We start from the raw sequence: 25,499 nt of genomic DNA, 5'->3' as shown, positions 1-25,499 counted from the left end.
CCATCTAGGACTACTTTGATTCCTGCAGTGGATGTTATATGGAGTTCCCCAGCTTATCCATAGACGACGTCATATTAATGCTTATAAGCCAATATCCTCCATTGTGTCTGTAGTATTAGCCCGTGGGTGAAATCCCCTTATGCAACACTTTTTTTGCCATCTCTCAACAATTATCATTTTTGTCATTTGAAGAAACATCAGTACACCATGAGAAATTGTAAAATGTGTTATGAACACTGCATATGATACGTTGATGTCTATTCTGGCAAGGAAAACCTGCAAACTTGTACTTTTGGACAGAGACATACAGTGCGTTAAGTTAGTAGCTGCACCTCGTTAATGTATATTTTTTGATTATTGATCCATACCAGAAATTCAGGTTAAGAAAAGCTGAGTGATCTCATCTGACAGCTTCAATATCACAAGTGGAAATTCTTTGTACTTTGGCAAATCCTGTCGGTGTTAAAATATTATACAGCAATGATGGTGTCATTTGCACCAGATAAAAGAATGATGAGGTCTGTATGAAAGAGTGACATAAAGTGCTGGAGTGATTCAGCGGGTCAGGGAGCATCTCTGAGAGGCCGGCCCTGAATGGCCCTGTCTTTTCTCACCTCCAGCTCTTCACCCCACACTCACACTTTATTTTCAGCCTGAAGAAAGGTCCCTACCCGAAACATTACCTATCCTTTTTCTCCTGAAATGCTGCCTGAGTTACTCGAGCACTTTGGTCTATCTTTGGTATGAGCCAGCATCTACAGTTCTTTCTTTCTACAGGGACCAACTATATACGTGTTTGGAATGTACTATTATAAACCTCTGAGTTTCTCTCTCAGTCAGTCATTTTTAAGTTCTGGGTTCCATTGGAGTTTAAATTGTAACAAATTCTTTGAATGCTGTCATTTTGGACAAGTTGTTATACAAGTCGAATACTTCACCTTAAATGTGAAACATTGAAATTAATCTTAGATAAGTTTTTTTATCTATTGAGTAGCTTTACTTTTTGAAAACTAAGAGATTTGAGGTAACATTTCATTCTTTTTGCAACACAAAATCAGAATTCCAATTTAAATATATCTTTAAAAATTAAGGTTCTAAGATGCTCAGAGTTTTTTAAAAAATGACAGAGGTAGAAAGTGTAGAAAGCTACTTGAAACTTGTTTTTAAATACCAGAATAATCAGAGCAGGATCTCAGATCTCAATGAATTCATTGGGAGATTGTTGATCTATAAGTCAAGAGACAACCTTGTTTAATTATTTTTGCTTTAGTTTAATGGGTTTAATTACTTAATTTTTAGTTTAAGTTTTATTTTTATTTATTTACTTAAATTATCACTGATTTTAAAAGTCTCTGAATGTTAGAGAGTTTAGTTTAGTTTAGAGATACAGTGTGGAAACAGGACCTTCGGCCCACCGAGCCCACAACGAACAGCGATCCCCGCACACTTACATTATTGTATACACACTGGGGACAATTCACATTTTTTACACCAAGCCAATTAACCTACAAACCTGTGCGTCTTTGGAGTGTGGATGGAAACCGAAGATCTCGGAGAAAACCCACGCAGGTCATGAGGAGAACATACAAACTCCGTACAGACAAGCATACTTAGTCAGAATCGAACCCGGTCTCTGGCACTGCAAAGCAGCAGTTCTGCCGCCTGTTGTAAACACTGTTAAAAATTGCATTCGGCTTTTACAATCAGTAAGATTGTACTATAGGCACGGCTGTTGTTAAGACCAAGCAATTTCTGCCTAGGGCACTTCAAGCCTACATGCTGTACCCCTCTATATCGAGACTGGACAACTAGGATAAACACAAACCTGGAGTAACTCAGCTGGACAGGCAGCATCTCTGGAGAGAAGGAATGGGTGGCGTTTCGGGTCGAGACTCTTCTTCAGACTCGTCGATAACTAGGAATGTGAGAGGGGTTAGTGGTTCTAGACTGCAAACCTAGGTGCATCTAACTTGCTGATAATTTCCAGTGTTTTCTGTTTCAATTTCAGGTTTTCAGCATTAATTGTGCATAATTAATGCTATATTTTTGGTGTAGTCACGTTAATTATAAGAACCACATGAAAATCCCACGGTCCAACCCGTCTTTTCCCATTACAGACCATAAAAAGTCTGTATATGCCTGTAAGATCTGTTGTTATTCTAACCGAATGAATGAAATTGTGCATCAATATATTTTTCAAAAATGCCACAATTTACTAGTGGAAGAGGATTAGTTTTGTTTCCATATGTTATTATGAAATATTAATTTCTCCATCTGTTCCATATTGCATTTCAGGACTTACATGTCAAGAAGATGTTAATGAATGTAAGAAAGCACTGTGTTTTCCCGGCGTCCCTTGTTTCAATAGCTTTGGATCATATAAATGTGGAAACTGCCCAGGCAAGATGAAGAGTGATGGCCGATCTTGCAAAGGTGAGATCTATAGTGTTCTGCTTAATTGAAGTTCACAGAAAGTTGACATTTTATAGGCAAGATACCATCCAAATTTTATAGATCCCGAAATCAGATTCATGGTGTTTATGTATGATAAATGTTGATAATTTAGATAGGCTGCTGTTTTCTCTTCAGCCGATGAAACTCAAAACATCTGCACAGCATCTGCTTCGAGCCTTAAAAAGCAATTCTGTGCAAAAAAAATTAAATGAATAATATTAAATTATACTCTTCCCAAAAGATTAGATAGCTTAACATTTTTAACACATTCCATGAGGGTGAGTAGTGGAAGATTGCCTCTTCTGGTTGGAAAGGAAACAAGGGCCAAGAGCCTCTGTTTTGCTATTGGGTTCAAAACATTTAAATGGATCGGTTTGAAAACATACTAAGAAAAATATCTCGAGGGAGAGATTTGTGATTTCCATTTGTGATTTTTGATGGGCATGACTAAAAGGATTGCAAACATTCATTGATCCATTTTGAAGTACATCAGAACTGGCAACATGTCTATGGATTGGTCCACATAATCCAAGTAAAATAAGCAAAGGATGCTCTCTCAAATTATAGCCTTGTTTTGCATTTTAAAACATTATTTAATTTTTGGATCAATTACTTCAATTTCTTATAGTTTAGAAATGTCTCTGAATGCCATCTGCTGTGATTTATTCAAATCTGTCTCCAATTTACAGAAGAAATATTGATTAATGGAGAGAAGCTATGGGAACAAGACTAGAATGTAGAGCATTGGGTAATTAAGTTACCAAACCTAGACTTTATTATTTTGAGAGGAAAAAATGTACAGAGTTGACTTTCACATGTTCAGAAGCATCATGAAATTAGAAAGAAAATGATATCAAATGTAGATTTAAGAATAAAGGTTATGATTTATTTAAAGATTTCAATTGAAACAAGAAATACTGGAGTCTTCTACCTATTCTTTGAATGTGGTTGTTTCCTTGTGCAAGTTGGACTGAAAACAACAGACTTTTGTTAAGAATGAACTAAATATAGAGCAACAAAATCTTGGCACTTTAAATTCTAGAATTATAGCAAGAATTGTAAAAGGAAAATGGAAGGATAGGTTCCATTATTCATTTATCTCTGTGTTTAAAGCCTATGATCCAATTTTGTTACACGTGAGATAAAGCAGCTGCCTCACAGTGCCAGACGCCTAGGTTTGATCCTGACCTCGGGTGCTGTCTGTGCAAAGTTTGCATGTTCTACCTGAGACGGTGTGGGTTTCCTCTGGGTCACAATCATGTGATAGGATTAGAATTAGGCCATTTGGCCCATCAAGTCTACTCTGCCATTCAATCATGGCTGATCTATCTCTTCCTCCTAACTCCATTCTCCTGCCTTCTCCCCATAACCTCTGACACCCATACTCTAGTGCTCTGCTTTCCTCCCACATCCCAAAAACGTGCAGGTTTTTAGGCCTCAATAAACTGTAATTGGCCTCTAAACTGCCCCTAGTATGTAGGGAGTAGATAGGAAAGTGAAATGCCATAGAACAAGTGTGAATGTGGGATCGATGGTCAGCGTGAACTCAGTGGGCTGAAGGGCCTGTTTCAATGCAGTGTAGTTAAAACTGAAACTAAAAGTCAAGAACAAGAAACTGAGCATCTTCCACAAAAACAGTCATAGCAGAACTACACCTCCCAATGTAACTCTCAAAATAGCTAAGACTCTCAAATTAGTGCTGGATCTCTCAAATTCTCCACGATTACTTATTTCAGATGAAGCCACCAATCTAGGTCATCTCACTTGTTGAAATGTCACTGTGTAGTAATATCAATATGTCTAAGATAAGAATGAATCAGAGTTAAACTTGTGTGCAAGTAATTGATCATGTTACTGACAGCTGCTCACTATACAGAAAAATCTTATGTTAAACCAGAGGTAGAGATTTGGAGGAACAGCCACCTTTCCATAAGAAGACGATGAGAAAATAGGGGTCAGAGCTGACTTCTATTGATGCTTTGAGGTCTCCCTTGCCATTCATTCTGATCATGGCCGATCTGCCTCAGACCTCATCTCTTGTCCTGTGACAGAATTCACTTCCTTGATCTTTCAAAAATGTATCTACCTCCTCTTTAAATATCTCCCATGATCTTGCCCACCACAAGACTCCTATTAAAAAATTCCAAAGATTCACAAGCAATATACCTTATTTTTCAATGACCACACCCTTTATTTGGTAATTGTATCCCTATTTCATAGGATAAGAGCTCATAGGCTCTTTGCTTTAGTGGCCTGACTCTCACTTTAGGAAGCTAAAGTGTGTAACGTTTTACATTTATCCTGGATGATCCCATTTATTAAAGTAGGTACAGTGCCGTAGACTGTAGAGCTGCTGTCTCATGGTGCCAGACATGTGGGTTCATGGCCATTTCACTCTGCGACTGAGGCTTTTACTCAGGTGCTCCATTACCTCCCACATTCCAAAGCTTATTGACCACTGAAAATTACATTAAATGTGTAAGTGAGTTGTATAATCTGGGAAGTTTTTGTGAATATGGGAAGCATGAAAATAGTAGGATTAGGGTGAATTAGTGTTTAATGGTAGATGCAAACTCAATAGGCTGAAGGACCTGTTTCCATACGGCATCTCCCCCACTCTATTAGTCATATGTATAATAATAATAATAATAATAATACATTTTATTTATGGGCGCCTTTCAAGAGTCTCAAGGACACCTTACAAAAATTTAGCAGGTAGAGGAAAAACATATAAGGGGAATTAAATAAATAGTAGAGACATGACTAGTACACAAAGTAAAGACAGAATTCAATACAAAACACAATATGAGACAATTAATGCACAGATGAAAAGGGAGGGGGACATGGGGCTAAGGATAGGCAGAGGTGAAGAGATGGGTCTTGAGGCGTGACTGGAAGATGGTGAGGGGCACGGAATTGCGGATCAGTTGGGGGAGGGAGTTCCAGAGCCTGGGAGCTGCCATGGAAAAGGCTCTGTCCCCAAAACTGCAGAGGTTGGGCTTGTGGATGGAGAGGAGACCGGCTGATGTGGATCTGAGGGACCGTGAGGGTTGGTAGGGGGAGAGGAGGTCAGTGAGATATGGGGGGGCCAGATGGTGGAGGGCTTTGTAGGTGAGGATCAGGATGTTGTAGTTGATCCGGTGGGAGATGGGAAGCCAGTGAAGTTGTTTGAGGACTGGAGTGATGTGATGCCAGGATTTGGTGTGGGTGATGAGTCGGGCGGCTGCGTTCTGGACCGGTTGGAGTCGGTTGATGTAGGTGGAGCTGATGCCAAGGAGAAGTGAGTTGCAATAGTCCAGTCGGGAGGAGATGAAGGCATGGATGAGTCTTTCAGCAGCGGGAGGTGTGAGAGAGGGTCCGAGTTTGGCGATGTTGCGGAGATGAAAGAAGGAGGTTTTAATGACATGGCGGATGTGAGGCTCAAGGGAGAGGGTGGAATCAAAGATCACGCCAAGGTTGCGGGCCTGGGGAGATGGAGAGACAGTGGTGCCGTCGATGGTGAGAGTGGGGTTATTGATTTTGCTGAGTGTGTCTTTGGAGCCTATGAGGAATTCTGTCTTATCGTTGTTGAGTTTGAAGAAATTATGTTGCATCCAGGTTTTTATAGCTGACAAACAGGAGTTGATATGGGAGGGGGGGGGGTTGTGGGGGGATTTGGTGCCAAGGTAGATCTGGGTGTCATCAGCGTAACAGTGGAAGTCCAGGTTGAAGTGGCGGAGTATCTGACCAAGGGGGAGGATGTAGATGATGAAGAGGAGGGGGCCGAGTATGGAGCCTTGGGGAACGCCTTGAGTGACTGTGGCTGTAGCAGAGGTGTGGGTTGTGGAGAGAGATGAAGTGGGATCTGTTGGAAAGGTAGGAACGGAGCCAGCTGAGTGCAGAGCCTTCAATGCCGAGGTCTTTGAGTCTGGTGAGCAGGATGTTATTGTTCACTGTATCGAAGGCTGCGCTCAGGTCGAGGAGGATGAGGATGTTGAGGGAACCGGTGTCAGCAGAGGTGAGGAGGTCGTTGAGGACTTTGAGGAGAGCAGTTTCTGTGCTATGGAGGGGGCGAAAGCCAGATTGGAGGGGTTCAAGTAGGTTATACGCAAGGAGGTGGGAATGAAGTTGCGACGCAACGATACGCTCCAGGGTTTTTGAAAGAAAGGGGAGGTTTGAGATTGGGCGGTAGTTAATGAGAGAGGAGGGATCAAGACCAGGTTTCCTTAAGATTGGTGTAACAGCAGCAGTTTTGAAAGTGGAGGGGACAATTCCTTGGGACAATGAGGAGTTGAAGAGATTAGTGAGGTAGGGGCAGAGAACGGAGAGGCAGGACTTCAGCAGGGGAGTGGGGAGAGGGTCGAGGGAGCAGGTAGTGGGTTTGGAAGAGCTGATGAGTTTGGAGATTTCAGTAGGGGTGACCAAGTCAAACTGGGAGAGGAAGCAGTGTGGAGGAGGGGTAAGGAGGTCAGTGGAGATGTTGAAAGGAGGGGCCTTGGTAGGTGGTGGAGTAGATGCTGGGTAGTCGGGTACAGGGGATAAAGATTGATAGATGGTGCTGATTTTATCAGCGAAAAAGTGGAGGAATGAGTTGCAGAGATCCGGAGTAGAGGTAGGGAGAGTGTTGGCTCGAGGCTTGAGGAGGTTGCCCACTGTGGAGAAGAGGGTTCTGTGGTTTAGGCAGGGCTCGGTGAATATGGAGGAGAGGTAGGCAGATTTTGCTGCAATGAGGGCATCTTTGTAGGCAGTGAGGTGGAGTTTGTAAGCTTCAGACTCACGTGAAGACTCAGCCACGTGGAAAATCTCAACATCATAAGAACATCCCCTTAAGAACTCAAATGTTTCAATAGGATTACCCCACATTTCAATAAACGTCAAATAATAAATACATTTTCTTTAGCTGTTCTCTTATTCCAGCTTTTGAAAAAACTCAAATGTCCTAAACCAGGCCTCCAATCATTTCTAATAAGGCATGATATTTGCCTCTTTAATGCTGTTAATTTTTTTAAATGTTTAATGTTGCCTATTTTACTTTGGTTCCTTCTGTTAAATGCTGAGATGCCTTGTGTGACGTTAGTGTCATATGAAAATAAGTTGTTTCAAAGATTTAACATAAAATTTCCTGCCTTTCTCATTTGCAATATTACAGCCAGATATTAAGTGTGAGGAGAGAGACCTGATTAAATTCAAACAATATTTTTGTAGGCTTTGTTAGAATGGGGTAGAGACTATTTTGTTCTCCCAGTATAATGAGGTATTAGGATAATTCATTGGAATGAGTAATTTACAATGACTTGCATCTCCTTCCATGTGGTTTAAAATCTGTTCAACTCTTGATTACTGATAAAAAAATGTGTCAAAAAAGTGATCTGATGATGCACATCACTAGCTAGGCAGAAGTGCAAGTAAAAGTATCAGCCTTGGTATTATTCACAGATCCTTGAAGTTAGACATAAATTCAAAATCTTCTGATTAGGAGGAGAAATTCCTAAATTCCTCAGTGGGACGACAGATAGCACAATGGGCTAAGAGTTCGGCTGGCGACCGGAGGGTAGCCGGTTCAAATCCCGCTTGGAGTGCATACTGTCGTTGTGTCCTTGGGCAAGACACTTCACCCACCTTTGCCTGTAATGGAATGTTACGGCGGCAGGCGCGGGCACACCGCGACGCCCTGTGTCTCCCTTTCAAGGGAGATGCTAAAAAATGCATTTCGTTGTCTCTGTACTGTACACTGACAATGACAATAAATTGAATCATTTCATTTCATTTCAAATTCACTGTGTAACGGTTAATGTGATTATCAGGTTACTGCACTTTTTATGGCAAATTTGCAGACTGCATCAAATTAGATTTAAATTGCCATGAGGCAAGTTTTGTTTTGTCTTCAGATTGATCAACAATGTATGGAGGGCACTTCATATCTAATCATAGTTGTTCTAAAGATGTAGGTTCATTATTGAAACTCTTCAGTATTGAGTGGAGCACAAGAACAAAAGTTGTCAGTGATGAATCCATGTTTATAGCCGGAGAATGGCCAGGTGTTTATGCTTTTCTAGGAATGCAAAAAATAGTGTATAGTATCAATGGTAACATTTCACATGTCAAACCTCTGTGATTAGAACTCTCCCAAGTATTATTATTCTTCAGTTCTGCCACAGAAATCTAGGTGTGTAGAGTGGTGTATCGGTTTTAATGTCCCATCTGAACTTTGGCGTCCGAGTTAGCCTTGATCTAATTCATCGGAATTGCATTATAATGATGGTCACTGTAATGCATTTCTTTATCAGTGAAGTGAATTTTAACTCTTTGCTATGCTGGTAGAGGAGAGCCTCCTATTAGTTCTATTGATTTCAATCAGACAGATTCCACATCATCAAAAGAAGGGTAACAGGAGCAGAATTAGATAATTACAGTCATTTTACCTGCTTACCATTTAATAAAGAATCACTGATTTCCTAATTGGCTGGTTTACCACATCGCCACATACTTTGATCGATGTGTCAATTGTGGTCATGAATGTAATCGGCAATGAACTGGATATTCACTTTCCCATAGGCACTCAGGTTAAAATTTGTCCACTAATTCTTAGCTCTCAGCACAAACTTGACTTGAGCCTAGGCTGATCATAACACATGTTTGAATCATATCTTACTGGTTCTTTTATAATTAAGCCAGAGCATACATGTTTTTTTATGTCAATTCATTTAAAAATAATTAATAGGATTATTTACTTTTATATGAGAAACAATTGACCTAACTAGCCAGAAAGATCCCAGCCCGAAATGTAACCTATCCATGTTCTGCAGGGTTGCTGCCTGACCTGCTGAATTATACCTGCACTTTTTCCTCTTTCTTTTTAGCCATACTGTTTTCTCCATGAGGGTTTTGCTTGTCAGTATCGACAACTGTGCAGCTCCAACATGCCAACTAACAATATGTTTCATGCTCACACTTAGCCATAATTCTCTACGTGCTAGAACATACCTTAAAGGGCCTGTCCCACTGTACGAGGTAATTCAAGAGCTCTCCCGAGTTTAAAAAAAAAAAATCAAACTCATGGTAAGCACATAGAATGTACGTAGCGGGTACGTCGGAGCTCGGGGCGGCTCGTAACGCTAACGGCAGGTACTCGGGACAACGCTAATGGCAGATACTCGGGAAACGCGGTAAGCTCGTGAAGACTCGTGAAGATTTTTCAACGTTGAAAAATGTCCACGAGAGCCCCGAATACCTACGAGTGCTATTACCGTAATTCTCCGAGTTCGAATGAGGGGAAACTCGGGAGAACTCTTGAATTGGCTCGTACAGTGGGACAGGCCCTTTAGTATGACCATTCACTTCTTTACTTTAGACTTTAGAAATGCAGCCTGCAATTTGGCCCACCAAGCTGACCAGTGATCACCCATACATTAGCACTATCCTACACGCTATGGATAATTTACAATTTTTAAAGAACCCAATTAACCTGCAAACGTGTATGTCTTTGGAATGTGGGAGGAAACCGGTGCTCTTGGAGCAAGGGGAGTACATCCAAACTCCGTACAGACAACAGCCATAGTCAGGATTGAACGTAAGTGGCTGGTACTGTTAGGCAGCAACTCTACTGCTGCGCCACTGTGCCACCCTTCCAATTTAAAATTCCATTCAATCACTACTTTGGGCTGGCTCGAAGGGTGGAATCGCATACTCCTGCACCTATTTTCTATGTTTCTACTTTTTTAAAGTTTATTTTACTTGATCATTGCCATTCTCTGCCACTTTTTACAGATGAATTCCAGTTTTGACATGTAGGAGGGTACCAACAGATTTTTTTAAAGATATTAAAATAGGCTACTAAATGGCAAAATTACAATAGGATTATTTCCTTTAATAGCTGAAAGATAGAACATAAGAGCATGAAGAATAAACAAGAATTATGTTGAACCAATAAGGCCCCAGCTTAAGTACTGCATTCAGTTCTGGTCACCATATTATAGGAAGGATGTGATTGCACTGAACACATTGCTGGGGGAAACTGGACATTTTAGCTGTAAAGAAATATGGGGTTGTTTTCTTTGGAGGAGGTTGAAATGAGATGTAAATTTTTGAAGGGCTGTGAGAGTAAATAACAGGGAGCATCAATTTAAAATAATTTGTGGGAGGATTGGAGGGGAGATTTGTTTTCATTCAGAGGACAGTAAGGATGCTGTCACTGCCAGAAAGTATAGCAGAAGCAAAAACACTTGTCATATAAAACAGTATTTGAATATGTACTGAAAAACCTGTAGGGCTATGGATCTATGCTGGAATTAAATTAAGTTGAGTAAAGCTGTTTTAACTATCTCAGATGTAGTGGACTGCATGTCCTCATTCTGAATTGCAAAACTGTCCATGATTCTATTTGCAATTATTTGCACGTGATTTGACATTAATTACATTTTTGTTCAATGCATTTCCTTTAACCGGAATTTAATGTGAGGAGTTTTCTGTCAGATTTCAGTTCAGATTTCTGGCAACATTGCACTAAGATAGTGAAATTGGGGCAATTCCACTCCTATAGAGAGATGCAGGAAGGCTTTCTATCATAATCTATAGTAATGATCAGATTAACAACTGGGATTGAAGGTGTGGTTTAAAACATTTATTTTTCTCTTTGGTTTGTTTATGGATTAATTTAAATTTCTTCCACAATAATGCAAATTGAAATTGTCTTCTATACTTTACAAATGTATTCAGTCGCAATGCTATCAATTATTGTCAATCCCTAACTGCCTAATCCAAGGAAGCAGTTAACTGCATTAATGGATTAAGAGTCACATTTCGGCAAGACAAGAAGAATGCAGATTTCTTTTCTTGAGGAATATAATTGAAATGGCTGTTTTCACAACAATCATCATTTCATCATTTATTTTAATGAGACTTTATAAGATACACCAACACCATTTTCTGGCCATTGCCCTCTTCTCCCCTCTCCTGTCAGGCAGAAGATACAAAAACTGGTAACCACGTACAGCTAGAATGAAGAACAGATCCTTCCTTGTTGAGGAATAAGGCTACAGTTCCCATCTTGATGCAACATTAAGGCCTTATATTTTTTATTTAAACCTGTGCTTTCCCTGTAGCAGCAACACTACATTCTGCATTCTGGTTATCTTTATCTTTACACTATCTGTTGCACTTGTGTGTGGCTTGATTATATTTATGCATGGTAGTGATTTGACTGAATAGCATGCAAACTAAGTTTTTCACTGCATCTCAGTTCAGGTGGCAGTAATATACCATCACCAATAATGAATTTGCTGCACAATGTAAAGAGTTAACAATTGGTAAAGTATTGTGATAACTGCTTGGGTGCAATGATTTCTCTCCTTAAACCATCTGCCTATACTTGGAATAACGTTGCTGTGTCCAGACGGCCCATTGAGCATTACAAGAGCAGCTGTGACTATCTCCCGTGTTGCACTTTGCCATTAATCACTGATTTTCAAAGCAACTTGCATATGTTCACAGTTATCAACGCTGGTTTTCTGCAATGTAGCTAAAGGCTGGGTTATCAAGATGCATCCCCATTTCAGAATTACAGCTGCAATAAATGATCTAAGCCTGAAATTCTCTTGATTTTAATTAGACAATAAATTTAACTTATGTTCAAGCTTTTGGAATTATAAAATTACATTTCCTTTACAACATAGACATCAGAAAACAATATTGATAGCATTAAGAAAACAACAGGTTAGTTTACCTTTGATATGTTAATGTTAATGCTATATAACATATAACAATTATCAGTTCTACAATTATTGTGAGGAGAATTGTTCCCTTGCAATTCCTTGATCAAATATTATTGTTCATTGAGAAATAATGCATAAATTGGTTCTGCACCAACATTTACCAACCGTTTCTGTTGCAAGGTCTAATTTTGTCACCTTCAACACAATGCCCACTTCTGGCCATCCTGCCAGTATATAGGATCTAAACTGCAACCAATGTAAACTAGGCTCAGTATAAGTAGGAGCATATCATGCTTGCTTGTTGCCTTTCTTGTTGTCTAAAAGGACACTCTCCTCAGTCAGCAGACCTGATTATGCAGCCTCTGATCCCAGGGTAACTGCACAAACACCTCAAACTAACAATGAATAGTTTGTTCACCGTTTAGCTGCTGAGAAATCCATTTAATAGTTGCCTCCGTAATCCCAACAACGGTAGAAATCACTATGCACAGCGGTGCAGCTAGTTGAGCTCCAATGGCAGAGTTCAATCCTTTTCCTTGGTGCTGTCTGTGTGGAGTTAGAGTCACACTCATAGAGTGATACAGTGTGAAAACAGGGTCTTCGGCCCAACGCGCCCACACCAGCCAACAATGTCCCAGCTACACTAGTCCCACTTGCCTGCTCTTGGTCCATATCCCTCCAAACCTGTCCTATCTATGTACCTGTCTAACTGTTTCTTAAATGATGGGATAGTCCCAGCCTCAACTACCTTCTCTGGCAGCTTGTTCCATACATCCACCACCCTTTGTGTGAAAAGGTTACCCCTCGACTTCCTATTAAATCTTTTCCCCTTCACCTTGAACATATGCCCTCTGGTCCTCGGTTCCCCTACTCTGGACAAAAGACTCTGTGCATCTACCCAATCTATTCCTCTCATGATTTTGTATATCTCTATAAGATCTCCCATCCTCCTGCGCTCCATGGAATAGAGACCCAGCCTACTCAACCTCTCCCTATAGCTCACACCCTCTAGTCCTGGCAACATCCTTGTGAATCTTTTCTGAACCCTTTCAAGCTCAACAATATCTTTCCTATAACATGGTGCCCAGAACTGACCATAATATTCTAAATGCTGTCTCACCAACGTCTGATACAACTGCAATATGACCTCCCAACTTCTATACTCAATACACTGACTGATGAAGGCCAAAGTGCAAATAGCCTTTTTACCCAGCTTATCTACCTGCAACTCGACCTTCAAGGAAGCATGCACCTGTACTCCTAGATCCCCCTGCTTTACAACACTACCCAGATGCCTACCATTTACTGTGTAGGTCCTGCCCTTGTTTTGACGTCCCAAATTGCAACACCTCACACTTTTCGGTATTGAATTCCATCAACCATTCCTCCGCCCACCTGGACAATCAATCCAGATCCTGCTGCAATCGTTCACAACCATCTTCACTATCTGCAAAACCACTAGCTTTTGTATCATCAGCAAACTTGCTAATCTTGCCCTGTTCTCCCTTTGGCCACAAATGTTTCTTCTGGATTATCTGGTTTCCTCCCACATGCTAAAAAATTGGTGTTTGGTTGGTCAACTGGCCACTGCTAATTGCCTTTGGTGTGTCAATGAATAGTGAAATGAGAGTGTTTGAGGGGACAGTAGCATCCAAGGAAAATAAGTGGGGAATGTCATTACTTTGAGCCAGCATTAGCTGAACAGCCCCAAATAGTCTCCCATAATGTTGTCACTGGAGAAGAGACATAGAACAGCCCATCTGAGAAGAGCCATCTCCTAGCTCTGATGAGCAAGGTATTCACAGGCTCAGGCTTTCCAAGACCATTGATGCAGAGGTATGTGGAATACTGCAGGAAGACTGCAGTATGTCTAGAGTCTCCAAGGAGATCAAGATAATTTTGAGTCTCAACTTCCTTCCCAAACGACTGCAAATCTCTGGTATGTCTCTCAATCTGCCATACACAATTGTACCAGGGAGATCACAAATTCACTGCATTTACAAACATTAAATTCATCCACCTTGATTTAATGGCAAATGGTGTGTTGGTAGCCAACCTGCAACAGCAATTTAGACTTTAGAGATACAACATGGAAACAGACCCTTCGGCCCACCAGGTCTGCGCCGACCAGCAATCACCCTGTAAATTAGCACTATCCTACACACACTAGGGACAATTTACAATTTTACCAAGCCAATTAACCTACAAACTTGTACATCTTTAGAGTGTCGGAGGAAACCAGAGCACCCAGAGAAAACCCATGCGGTCACAGGGAGGACATACAAACTCCGAGCAGGCAGCACCCCATAACCACGATCAAACTTGGGTCTCTGGCAGTAAGGTAGTAATGCTACTGCTGCACCACTGTGCTGCCCCAAAATATTGACTGCAGGGATAAAATCGCTGATAATTCTGGATTGGGCATTGGTCCAGCTGACCTTGCGCCACTATGCCTCCCTAGTAATTGGTGCTAAAAAAAGAGCATTAAGGACATGTAAAACTTGAGACCTTTGAGGCAAACCCTGAAGAGCAGCAGGAGCCAAAAGAGCTAGAAAAGCAACCGAAAAAAAAAACAGGTGGCAGAGCAAAGCACCCAGAAGAATGCCCCAGCTGAATAGCTGCTGCTTTATCACCTAGCTTATATTGCATGCTTGGATAATGATGTACTCCCTCCCTTCGAAAACAAACACATTTTTTATCTCCGCACTACGATCATTAACTACAATATTATTCATTGGTAATCAGCCAGGAAAGATGAGGGGTCAGATTATAACCCTTCAGGTCCTCCAATGCACAGCTACCAGTACTGCTTATAATACTTTGATGATATTTACCCAATCCTATAATTTACCTGGATTTCTACAAAATCTTTATAGCTTGAATAGCTCAAATCCAGTTTAACAAACTATGATGTCAACTACATTCTGCAGGTATAAAATTTGTTTGAAATATTAACTACTCGGGTTAGCTGCATAGCCTCAGTCAGCACTATAAGCCATGGTTAGCTGAAAACTTCAGATAATAAAATGCTGATTGAAGGCTAACATTTCAAACCAATAAGATTCACAATCTTTCAGAAATGAGAAATCCCCCATGAAACTGTAGCTTCATTTTAGACCATCGTGCCAGTCATCCATTTCAAATTATTCAATGAGTTGTGACTGAGCTAAACTTGCTGTGGTAAAAGTCCAGTGCTTCACTCAGATTGAAACAATCGGATGTGCTTTTTGTATTATCATGCTTCCCTGCACAAGCAATCACTTTTCACAAATTTTCTCTCAGCTATTCCTGTCACTTTCAATCATTCACATAAAGAGATGCTCGCTAAGTATGGCAACATGTAGCAAAGTTTTAATCAGATTGTGTATCCTCTCTCAATTTTCTGCATCTCTTCAGAGACCTTTCCTCAAATGTGGAAGAGCGGAACAAATGGAGAATTTGATTTGTGAGCTACTATTCAACTTATTGCCAGAATAACATGGAAGCTACCATGTCCATCTTATTAATTTGCAATCATGTAATCCACAGCAGAGAGGCTATGGTTTCCAAGGGCAAAGCATTACTCGGTGTTTAGCGGCAATCAGCGTTATGCTCAAGTGCATTAACCAGACAAGCATGACATTAGCAATCTTCCCAGGTCAGATGTAGATAGGGTTGCCAACTTTCTCACTCCCAAATAAGGGACAAAAGGTCAAAACACAGCACAAATTCCTGACGCAATTCGTTGACCGACCCGGCCATGGCTGGGGGAATGATGAGTTGGTCCGGGTGCTGGACTGCACACAAAGCACAGCCGGCGGGCCAGCTGAGGAGTTTTGGCCCACGCGATGTCGCGAGCAAAGTCCAGCACCTCATCCAACTCATGAACCGATGATCAGCCATGAGAAGGCGGGGAGGTGGTGTTGGCGGTAAGCGAAGGTCGGAAGGTCGCGCAACTGGCTGAGCTGCCGACTGACGGTGCCATGGGCAAGGCGCTGCTGCTGCACTCCATGGGTTGCACTACGTCGGGATGGGTATGTGGATGCGGTGCTCTGACCCGACAGTCCCCTCGACCCGAGTAGTAGCAGTCAAATACGGGACAAGGGCCGTCCCGTATGGAAAAAACTAATTTAGCCCAGAAAACGGGATGTCCTGGCTAACAGTTGGCAACCCTAGATGTAGAAAGCACTGCAGTAATACCAGTCACTTTACCCCAGCACAGCGATGTTTAAAATGAGTGCACCAGTGCTTGTGGACAGATCATTATATAGCAACAAAAATAACATGTAAATCCAAATTCATTGCATAATTATGTCTCCAAACATTTACATCCTGATGCCTTTCCTGTTTGACAAGTTTGCAAGTTGGCCCTGGTGTCATTGTGCTCCTAGTGTGCAGTATGGCTTCAACCTGGCTCCTGGAAGATTTCTCAACTCCTTTGAATCTGCATAGATATCCTAGATAACCCTTGAGAAGTCTTAATGAATCAGCCTCCAACTGTTGCCCTGGCCAGTGGAAGGAGACGTCTGAGATGACATACTGTGGGTCAAGGATGTGCAATCTGCCCAAGAGGCCTAGGTGGAAAATAAATGGATGATATCATGTAGGTACATCGATGTCCTGAACATGTACATCAGATGATCTTTCAGAGAACTGGATAGAAAATGAAACAATGATCTATTGCTACTATGGCCTCTCCACTGTTGTTTCAAATTCCAGATCCAAAGTTGATCTGGCTGAGAAACTCAGATCACAGGGTTCTGGTGCTTGCTGCCTTCACTCTTCTCCCTGCAGTAAACTCCCTACTGAATCTGAGCAGACCTGTGATCACGGTAAAGATTTGTGAGAATTGGTAGGCAGGTATGTCAGTGTTCCAGCAGAGGAGGTACCAAATCACATGCCATATTTCTGCTCCTTTAGGGTTAAGGTTATGCATAACATCACTCTACTCTTGCAAGAGAGCTATCTGCTGAAGTGCAGCATCTATTCATTTGGAACTGTGGGCTACTCATGGGTCACATCCACCTGTCCATTAAGTGCAGCAGCTAATTTCAGAGACTGGCATCTCCTTGAGGACATTAATTTCCTTGGTAGCTAATAACTCTTTCTTAGAGGATTAAGGGAGATGCAAGAAAGGAATCTTACATTTCTGACCCTGTGTGGTTGACAGCACTGCTAGCATTCAGCATAATTATTAGGCAGGTTGTTTAACGACACCTTGTGGTAGCCCTGTTAAGATCAAACCCTCGCGATTGGCTGGTGCGGTCACATGGGCACGAGTTTATTCGCGGGTTTTTTCTGTAACCGTTCATTCTAGCGCCACGCGAGTAGAACACACATCATTAAAATTTGGCTATCTTTTTCGACTCGGGTGCCTTCTTGATTTCTGTTCCAAAATAAAGAATTTTGCACACCCTAATGTCTCAACTCGCCAAGGTTGCATAGATGACCAACCTTGGAAGATCACAGATATAATGTTAGAACGTAGGGTTGGAGGAGATTATCAAAATCAAAGCTTGTGAGGGGCAAAGATTAAAGGAGATGTGCGGGGCAAGTTTTTTTCGCAAAGAGTGCTGTTTGCCTGGAATGCTCTGCCAGGGGTGGTAGCGGGTGAAGCAGATGTGTTAGTGTAATTTAAAATACTTCTGGACAGGTATATGGATATGCAGGGAATGGTGGGGTAGTGATTATGTGCAAGTAGATAAGTGATGGGCTTGGCATCAAATTCAATACAGATATGATCGGCCAAAGGGCCTATTCCTGTGCTGTACCAGTCTATGCTCTATGTTGGAACTCATATTTTTGGTCATGCTCATCCTAAACTTGTATCAGAATTATATATTCATTTTTGATACGGTTTTTAATGCAAGCAAATCTCAAATGATTTTAATTAAAAGTTATTGATCAATGTTATTTAAATTTCATCCAAGCAAGAACAATATATATTTTACTTTAGAGTTACAGCATGAAAACAGGGCCATCAGCTCACGAGGTCCACAACAACCATCAAATACCTGTTCACACTAGTTCTCTGTTAGCCCACTTTCTCACCCACTCTCTACATACTTGGGGCAATTTGCAAAGGCCAAATAACGTACAGACCTGCACATATTTGGGATTTGGGAGAAAACCCGTGCACCAGGGGAAACCCCACATGGTTACAGGGATAAAGTGCAAACTCCACGCTGATAGCACCCGAGGTCAGGATCAAACCTATTTTGATCACATGGCATTCTCATTACATGGGATATTTATGGCGTGCCATTTTACAAGCCACAGTTATTTCTCCAAGCTCTGTTAGATAAATCAACAAGAAGCAACCCTTTTCCACAATTTGGTAATAACAGGCTTGCAATAACAGGCTTGTAATGAAAAACAGCTGTACTGACAATTCTTAGCTCCGGTTCATACATGCTTTCATATCGTTTACAACAACCATTACTAGATAAATGCAAGAATGGAATCCATCTGGAACATTAGTTTATATTGGCCATTATTTCTTGGCACCAGGCCAAATTTTATTGAAAGCTACATGATCATTCTTAATTCAGGAGGAGCCACACATGACTTGCATTACTTTTAGCAAAAATATCTACTCTATTTCAACCTGACACATTTTGAGAACTTGTAAAATGTAATCGTCATATTAATATTCTGAACCCTGTGTTTTAGATTTTTTAAACAGCTTCTGTGGCTGTTGGTTTGCCAGACCTACTGCATTTGAATTGCTTTATTCTTACGTTCTTTGATGAACAGAGCAGCTTGTGCAAGGCACTGCTGTGTGAATGTACTTAGCCAGTCAAAGAACTTTAGATAGAACATCACAAATCAATGTAATTTAGAAAATATGACCCTGTGGTATAAAAGGATAGTAGCAACTTGGATACATAATTGAAAGGAGAGAAGAGTGATGGGCATAAAGTGCTGGAGTAACTCAGCAGCTCATGCAGCATCTCTGGAGAAGTTTCAGATCAAGACCCTACTTCGACCTAAAACATCACCTGTCCACATTCTCCAAAGGTGCTGCAAGACCTGCTTAGTTACTCCAACACTTTGTGTTCTTTTATTTATTAACCAGCATCTGCAGTTCCTTGTTTCTATGAAGAGAGGCTGACAATGGATTAATGCTCACACCATTTCTTCTCTTGTTCTGGGCATAAATGACTTTAAGCCAAGTACAAGAAACAAAACGTGCTGGCTTTAGATAGATAGATAGAATAACCTTTAATAATCCTTTACAGGAAATTACAGTGCCACAACAGCTTCAAGAAAGACATAACACCACACATTTCAACAGATATCTTCAATACATAATAAGCTTTACCGAACTTAGAATGGCGGCAGAGTGTAGCCGGAAGACATAATAAGACTAATAAAGTGACAGGTACAATTATGCAGGTAGCTGTCAACTACTGCATGCTGGAAGAAGAAACATAAAGAGTCAAGTCAAGAGTGTTTTATTGTCATATGTCCCGGATGGGACAATGAAATTCTTATTTGCTGCAGCACAACAGAATATGTGAATATGTAAACATAGTACATAACAGGGGAAGAAAAAAATAAATTAAAAAGTGTAATGAATAGCAAATATAGTGCAATGATAATAATGGTCTTTTGTAATTCAGAGCTCAGAGCTTATACTGTACGTTGTTGTGTTTAATAGCCTGATGACTGTAGGGAAGAAGTTGGTCCTGAACCTGGGCATTACAGTTTTCAGGCTCCTGTACATTCTAACTGATGGCAATGGTGAAATGAGTGTGTGGCCAGGATGGTGTGGGTCTTTGATGATTTTGGCTGCCTTTTTGAGGCAGCGACTACAATAGATCTCTTCAATGGTGGGGAGGTCAAAGCCGGTGATGGACTGGGCAGTGGTCACAACTTTTTGTTGTCTTTTCCGCTCCTGAACGTTCAAGTCTTCGAATCAGGCCACGATACAACCAGTTAGAATGCTCTCTGCCGTGCACCTGTAGAAGTTTAGGAGAATCCTCTTCGACATGCTAAATCTCCATAATCTTCTCAGGAAGTTAGGTCACTGATGTGCCTTCTTTATAATGGCATTGTTGTGCTGGGTCCAGGCAAGATCTTTGGAAATATGCATTTGAAGTTTTTGACACTCTCCACCATCGTCCCATTGATGTGAAGAGGATTGTGTGGTCTCATCCTTCGCCTATCAAAGTCCACAGTCAGTTCCTTGGTCTTACTGATGTTGAGAGCCAGGTTGTTGTGCTGGCACCATTTGGTCAGTCGGACGATCTCACTTCTATACTCTGACTCATCCCCATCTGTGATTCGTCCAACAACAGTGGTGTCATCAGCGAACTTGATGATGGAGTTCGCACTATGCCCAGCTACGCAGTCATGTGTATAGAGTGAGTAAAGCAGAGGGATGAGTATGCAACCTTGAGGTGCTCCCTTACTAATTGTTACTGAGGGTCATTTTATTATTGTGGGGGTGGAAAAGTCTGGAGTTTCATATACACGTCAGGAAGATGACATGATATGTGGTCAATGAAGTCAAGAAAAAAAAGGAATTGGCCTTAATAAATAGAAACTTTGAACGCATAAACAAAGAAATCTTTATAAATTGCTCATTAGACAAACATGCCTTTGAAAGATTGGCAACCATTGAAGAGTTTGTGCAGGTAGTTGCGAGGATGAGATTGAGGATGAAGATTAGCTTATTTTGAGTTTGCAGAATTTAGAGGGATTTTTTTTGAGATGAGAATGAGATGTCAAAGAGATTTATCAATATTTTGTAATTTTTTGTACAACAAATGGAAAAAAATAATTAGTAAAAGAACTGGAACCAAAATGAAAATAAATGTTTTTTCAAGCAATAGTATGTGATATGGAGTTCCGTGCCATGGTAGAATTGTCAAAGACTAGTAGGCATAGCTTTAAGGTGAGAGGGGTAAAGATTAAATGAGATGTACGGGGCAGGCTTATTTACACAGTGCATGGTGGGTACACGTTAATGGGATGGTGGCGAAAGCAAATATGTAGTGTTTTTAAGGTTTTTTTTAGATAAATATGAATATGGGCACTTGGATATACAGGGAATGGAGGGATATGGATCATGTGCAGCCTGTGTGGATTAGTTTAAATTTGACACAGATATATTTCTGTTCATATGTTTTATTGTCCTATGCTTTTTTTTAGGAAATTGTAATGTTGGGTAGTATCAAATTGATTGGAGAGTCAGAGAGTTGCAGGAAAGAGCTTTCAGATCTGAAATTTAAAAGCAGATCAATGGAGCTGGAAGACTAAGGGGAGGCAGTTACCAAGGACAGGCATCAAGGAAGGAATTAATTGTAAAGGTTATTTTTGAAATAAAAGGAGGCTCCTTAGAATAATTTAATGTTTAGATGTCACCTTTATCAGGCTAGAAGATGGTATGCATAGGGGGGTTAGGAATGAGGAATAAAGGTGGTAATGATGGGGAAGAAGGGAAAGAATATACCTTTGTAGTCATGGGAAGGCAGTTGATGATACTGAATGGGTGATCAAGGAAAATAATGCACACGAGCCCTTGAATTTTATATTATTTGATGTGATCCCAGAGGAGTGCATATATGGAAAAACAAAGGCTAAGCAGATGATCTGATGAACCAGATCTTATGATTGATGGTTAAATCTACTGTGTAGCACATACACTTAGGTTTGTCAATTTGAACATGAAAGATTGCTGTTTGGGGTCATTGGTGGAGCAGGAAATGCAAGGTAATTGAAGTGGATGAGATAAGATGAAAGTCATCAGCATATAGATATCGTATCTAGTTTGATGTACCCACTTTTCGCTAAATAATACATGCTACATGGGGCAATACTGTCCTCCAGATGAGGTATTGAACTGATGTCTTGGTTGAGAGATGCTGGTTAATAAATTGTTATGGAAAGATTGTCATGTTGGTATACGAGGGAAAATGTCTCTTCATCCAAGGTTTCAAGGTCAGATTATTGTCACATGTACCAGTTAAGGTACAGTGAAATTTGAGATACCATACACCCATACTAAGTGAAAAGCAACAAGACACACCACCACATAGAAGTTAACATAAACATCCACCACAGTGGATCCCACATTCCTCACTGTGAGGGAAGGCAATTAAGTTTAATCTTCTTCCTATTTGTTCTCCCGCGGTCGGGGCAGTCGAACCATCCGCAATCGGGGCGATCAAAGCACCCGCAGGCGGCGGTCGAAACCCCTGTCGGGGTGAATGAAACTCCCGCGTCGGGGTGGTTGAAACTCTCTCCACGGCATGGAGCTCCCGAATTGGCCTTTTCTTACCAGAGAACATGGGTTCTCGATGTTAAACTCCACAGGCCCCGTGGTTGAAGATTCGATCCCTGACAAAGGGATCACAAGCTCCGTGATATTAAAGTCTCCCAGACTCCCGCGGCTTGGAGCGCCGGGTCGGTCTCCAGGAAAGGGCGCCTATTCCACAGTGTTAGGCCACAGTGGGGAAGGAGATGCGATAAGGAAAAAAATCGCATCTCCGTCGAGGTAAGAGAATGAAAAGTTTCCCCCAACCCCCACACATAAAACAAACCAAGGAACACCAACACATACTTTTAACACATATTCAAATTAACAAAAAAACAAGAAAGGGCAAGACAGCCACTGGCGAGGCAGCCACTGCTGGTGTAATTCAAAAGAAAATCTTGTTGTTTATATATTTTATGGCTTGGTAACTGATGCGTTTCTACTTAATGAGCTGTTCTTAAATCTGAGCCAGCCTTTCTGTTTATTATTTAGGCTTAACCAACAGTCTACGGCGCATAATTACTTGTGCAAATAAACCCTGCTTCCCAGGAGTTCAATGTTTTGATCGGAAGCCACCTTATGTTGGTTTTGCATGTGGCCGCTGTCCTGCTGGATTATTTGGCACGGGGCGGACATGCATGAAGATTCCACGGTTTGGTGAGTTTATTATATGTAATCATTGTCAGAAAATCTGGGAATGTTTTGAACAGGCTGGATTTCACGAGGGTAGAATACTAAAAAGAAATTAAATATCTATGTGTCAAATGTTTCTGGGTTAAATGTCAAATGTATATCAGGATTTGACTTGATCCAACTCTAAACCCAAATCTATATCTCACTACTCCCTGTTGATCTAGGAAATAACGTTTGGATATTTTTAAATGCCATTGTTTACTGAGATTTTATGGCAGTTTGTTTTCCTGCAACAGTCTGTATGAAAGTCAAAAGCCTTCCCGAATTTGACGCTGTGGTGTGGCTGTAGTGTTGAAAAGAGTGATCTACCACCACCTATCAAGGAATACAGGGGACTGTCATTAAATGCCCATCATATCAGTAACCCACATCCTGAAAATAAGCTTAGAAGAGTTAAAGTTAGTGTACTTTAACTGATTACATAGAAATGCATGCAAAGTTGAACAAGCCCAGATTCGTAAAATCATTATGCAGTTTGGGCATTTAGTAATGATGCTTTACAACGACTCAGGATCTTTGAATTAAAATAGCATTGGAACAAGCATGAACCTGAAAGTATGAACCATTAAACCTCTTACAGGATAAATTGTTTCCAGGTGTTTCCCATCTGTGTTTTGATTTTACTTTCTGTGGTTGCTGTGATTCACTTGCTGTGCTTTGTGTTCATCTGTTTATATGCCACATGTTCTTTTTTATTATTGACAAATATTTATTGTACACGCAATGATCTACTTACGCTATCTTCATATTAGTTTTTAAATATATAATGATGTGAAAGGCTGATAGTGGTTCTGAGTATAGAAGTTCAAGATTCAAGATTCAATTTAATTGTCACATGTAACAATTACCATACAGTCATACTAAGTGAGAAAAATAACAATTCAGCCACATAAAATAAAATTTAACATAAACATCTACCACAGAGGAATCCACATTCCTCACTGTGATGGAAGGCAATAAAGTTCAGTCATCTTGCTCCTTTGTTCACCCGTGGTCAGGGCTGAACCCTCCGCACTTGCCGTTGCCGACGGTCCGCTGTTCAAGCCCTCTCGTTGGGATGATCAAAACTCCGGCGTAAACAGGTCGGAACACTCTACGGCATGGTGCTCCCAAGTCGGCCGTTTCTTACCGGAGACCGCTGCTTCATGGTGTTAAAGTCCTCAGGCCTCGTGGTCAGAGCTCCTACACTGGCAATCCTTGGCAAAAGATCCGAGGCCCCGCGATGGTAAGTCCGTGCCATGCCCGCGGCTTGAAGCTCCGGGCCGGTCACCAGCAAAGGCCGCACCACTCCATGTTGTAGGCAGCAGGGGGGGGAAGGAGGTGCAACACGGAGAAAAATTGCATCTCCGTCGAGGTAAGTGACTGGAAAAAAATCTGGCAGCTTGTTCCATACACTGGGTGGTGGGTGAATGGAACAAGCTGCCAGAGGAGGTAGATGAGGCTGGTACTATCCCAATGTTTAAGAAACAGTTAGACAGTTACATGGATAGGACGGGTTTGGAGGGATATGGACCAAACCCGGGCAGGTGGGACTAGTGTAGCTGGGACATTTTCACCGGTGTATGAAAATTGGGCCAAAGGGTCTGTTTCCATGCTTTATCACTATGATTCTATGGTTTTGTAGATTATTCTAATGAGTTCTCTCCAACTAAATGAACATATTGGTGAAATGTCGAAACAAGGAACTGCAGATGCTGGTTTACAAAAGAGGACACAGTGTTGGAATAGCGCAGTGGATCCGGCCGCATCTCAGGAGAACATGGGTGACGTTTTGTGTTGGGACCCTTCTGGTCCTGTTAGACTGATTGTGGGAGTGGGGTGCAAAAGCTTTCTTTTTCCCACCCCCTACAACCAGACTGAAGAAGGATCCCAGCCCAAAATGTCACCTTTACATGTTTTCCCCTGAGATGCTGCATGACACAGTGAGCTACTCCAGCACTCTGTGTCTTCTATTCAGTTGAAATTACTGTTTAGGCAGAAAGTTGAATGTCGTTAAATAATTGTTTAAATATTATGTTTGAATTTTCGAATTAGAGATTTCAGCTGCCTATTCAAATCCTTGGATAAAATCTTCTCTTTTAATTGGAATTCCTGCAATACTCAGTTTTTTGGACCTGCTCCTCTCGCCTGCTATTTCCCTGATTTGCGCTTATCCTCAATGCCAGGAAGCCACCAACATTTCCATCCCCAAAAAACTTTCACATGGTGACTGCGGTGTTTGGTGAGAAGGAGCCCTTACAAACTGGATTTTGGTTTTGAATGTTGGAGATTTTTCATCGTTCCTTGCATCCAACCGACATACATTGATGATTGGGGTGGGAGATTTTGACGAATGCAATCAACCTGGCGTGCACAATCAAATAAGATCAAATAGAACAAGTCGTCCTACAACTTTAGGCTGTGCACGCCATACAATACAA

At 41.2% G+C, this 25,499-nt stretch overlaps 1 protein-coding gene across 2 annotated transcripts in view; it reads left to right on the top strand.

Moving 5' to 3' along the window:
* Positions 1 to 25,499, top strand: part of si:ch211-246m6.5 (von Willebrand factor D and EGF domain-containing protein) — a 214,414-nt gene that overhangs the window by 152,727 nt on the left and 36,188 nt on the right. For both annotated transcript variants that reach the window (XM_055638663.1, XM_055638664.1), the window contains 2 exons: positions 2,296 to 2,433; positions 22,879 to 23,043. In XM_055638663.1, the coding sequence (XP_055494638.1) occupies positions 2,296 to 2,433; positions 22,879 to 23,043 (303 nt within the window). The remainder of the gene's footprint in view (positions 1 to 2,295; positions 2,434 to 22,878; positions 23,044 to 25,499) is intronic.

The sequence above is a fragment of the Leucoraja erinacea genome, chromosome 7 (assembly GCF_028641065.1).
Source record: "Leucoraja erinacea ecotype New England chromosome 7, Leri_hhj_1, whole genome shotgun sequence".
Lineage (NCBI taxonomy): Eukaryota > Metazoa > Chordata > Chondrichthyes > Rajiformes > Rajidae > Leucoraja > Leucoraja erinaceus.
Note: the sequence above shows the minus strand (reverse complement) of the source record. Positions and strands in the feature narration are given on the sequence as shown.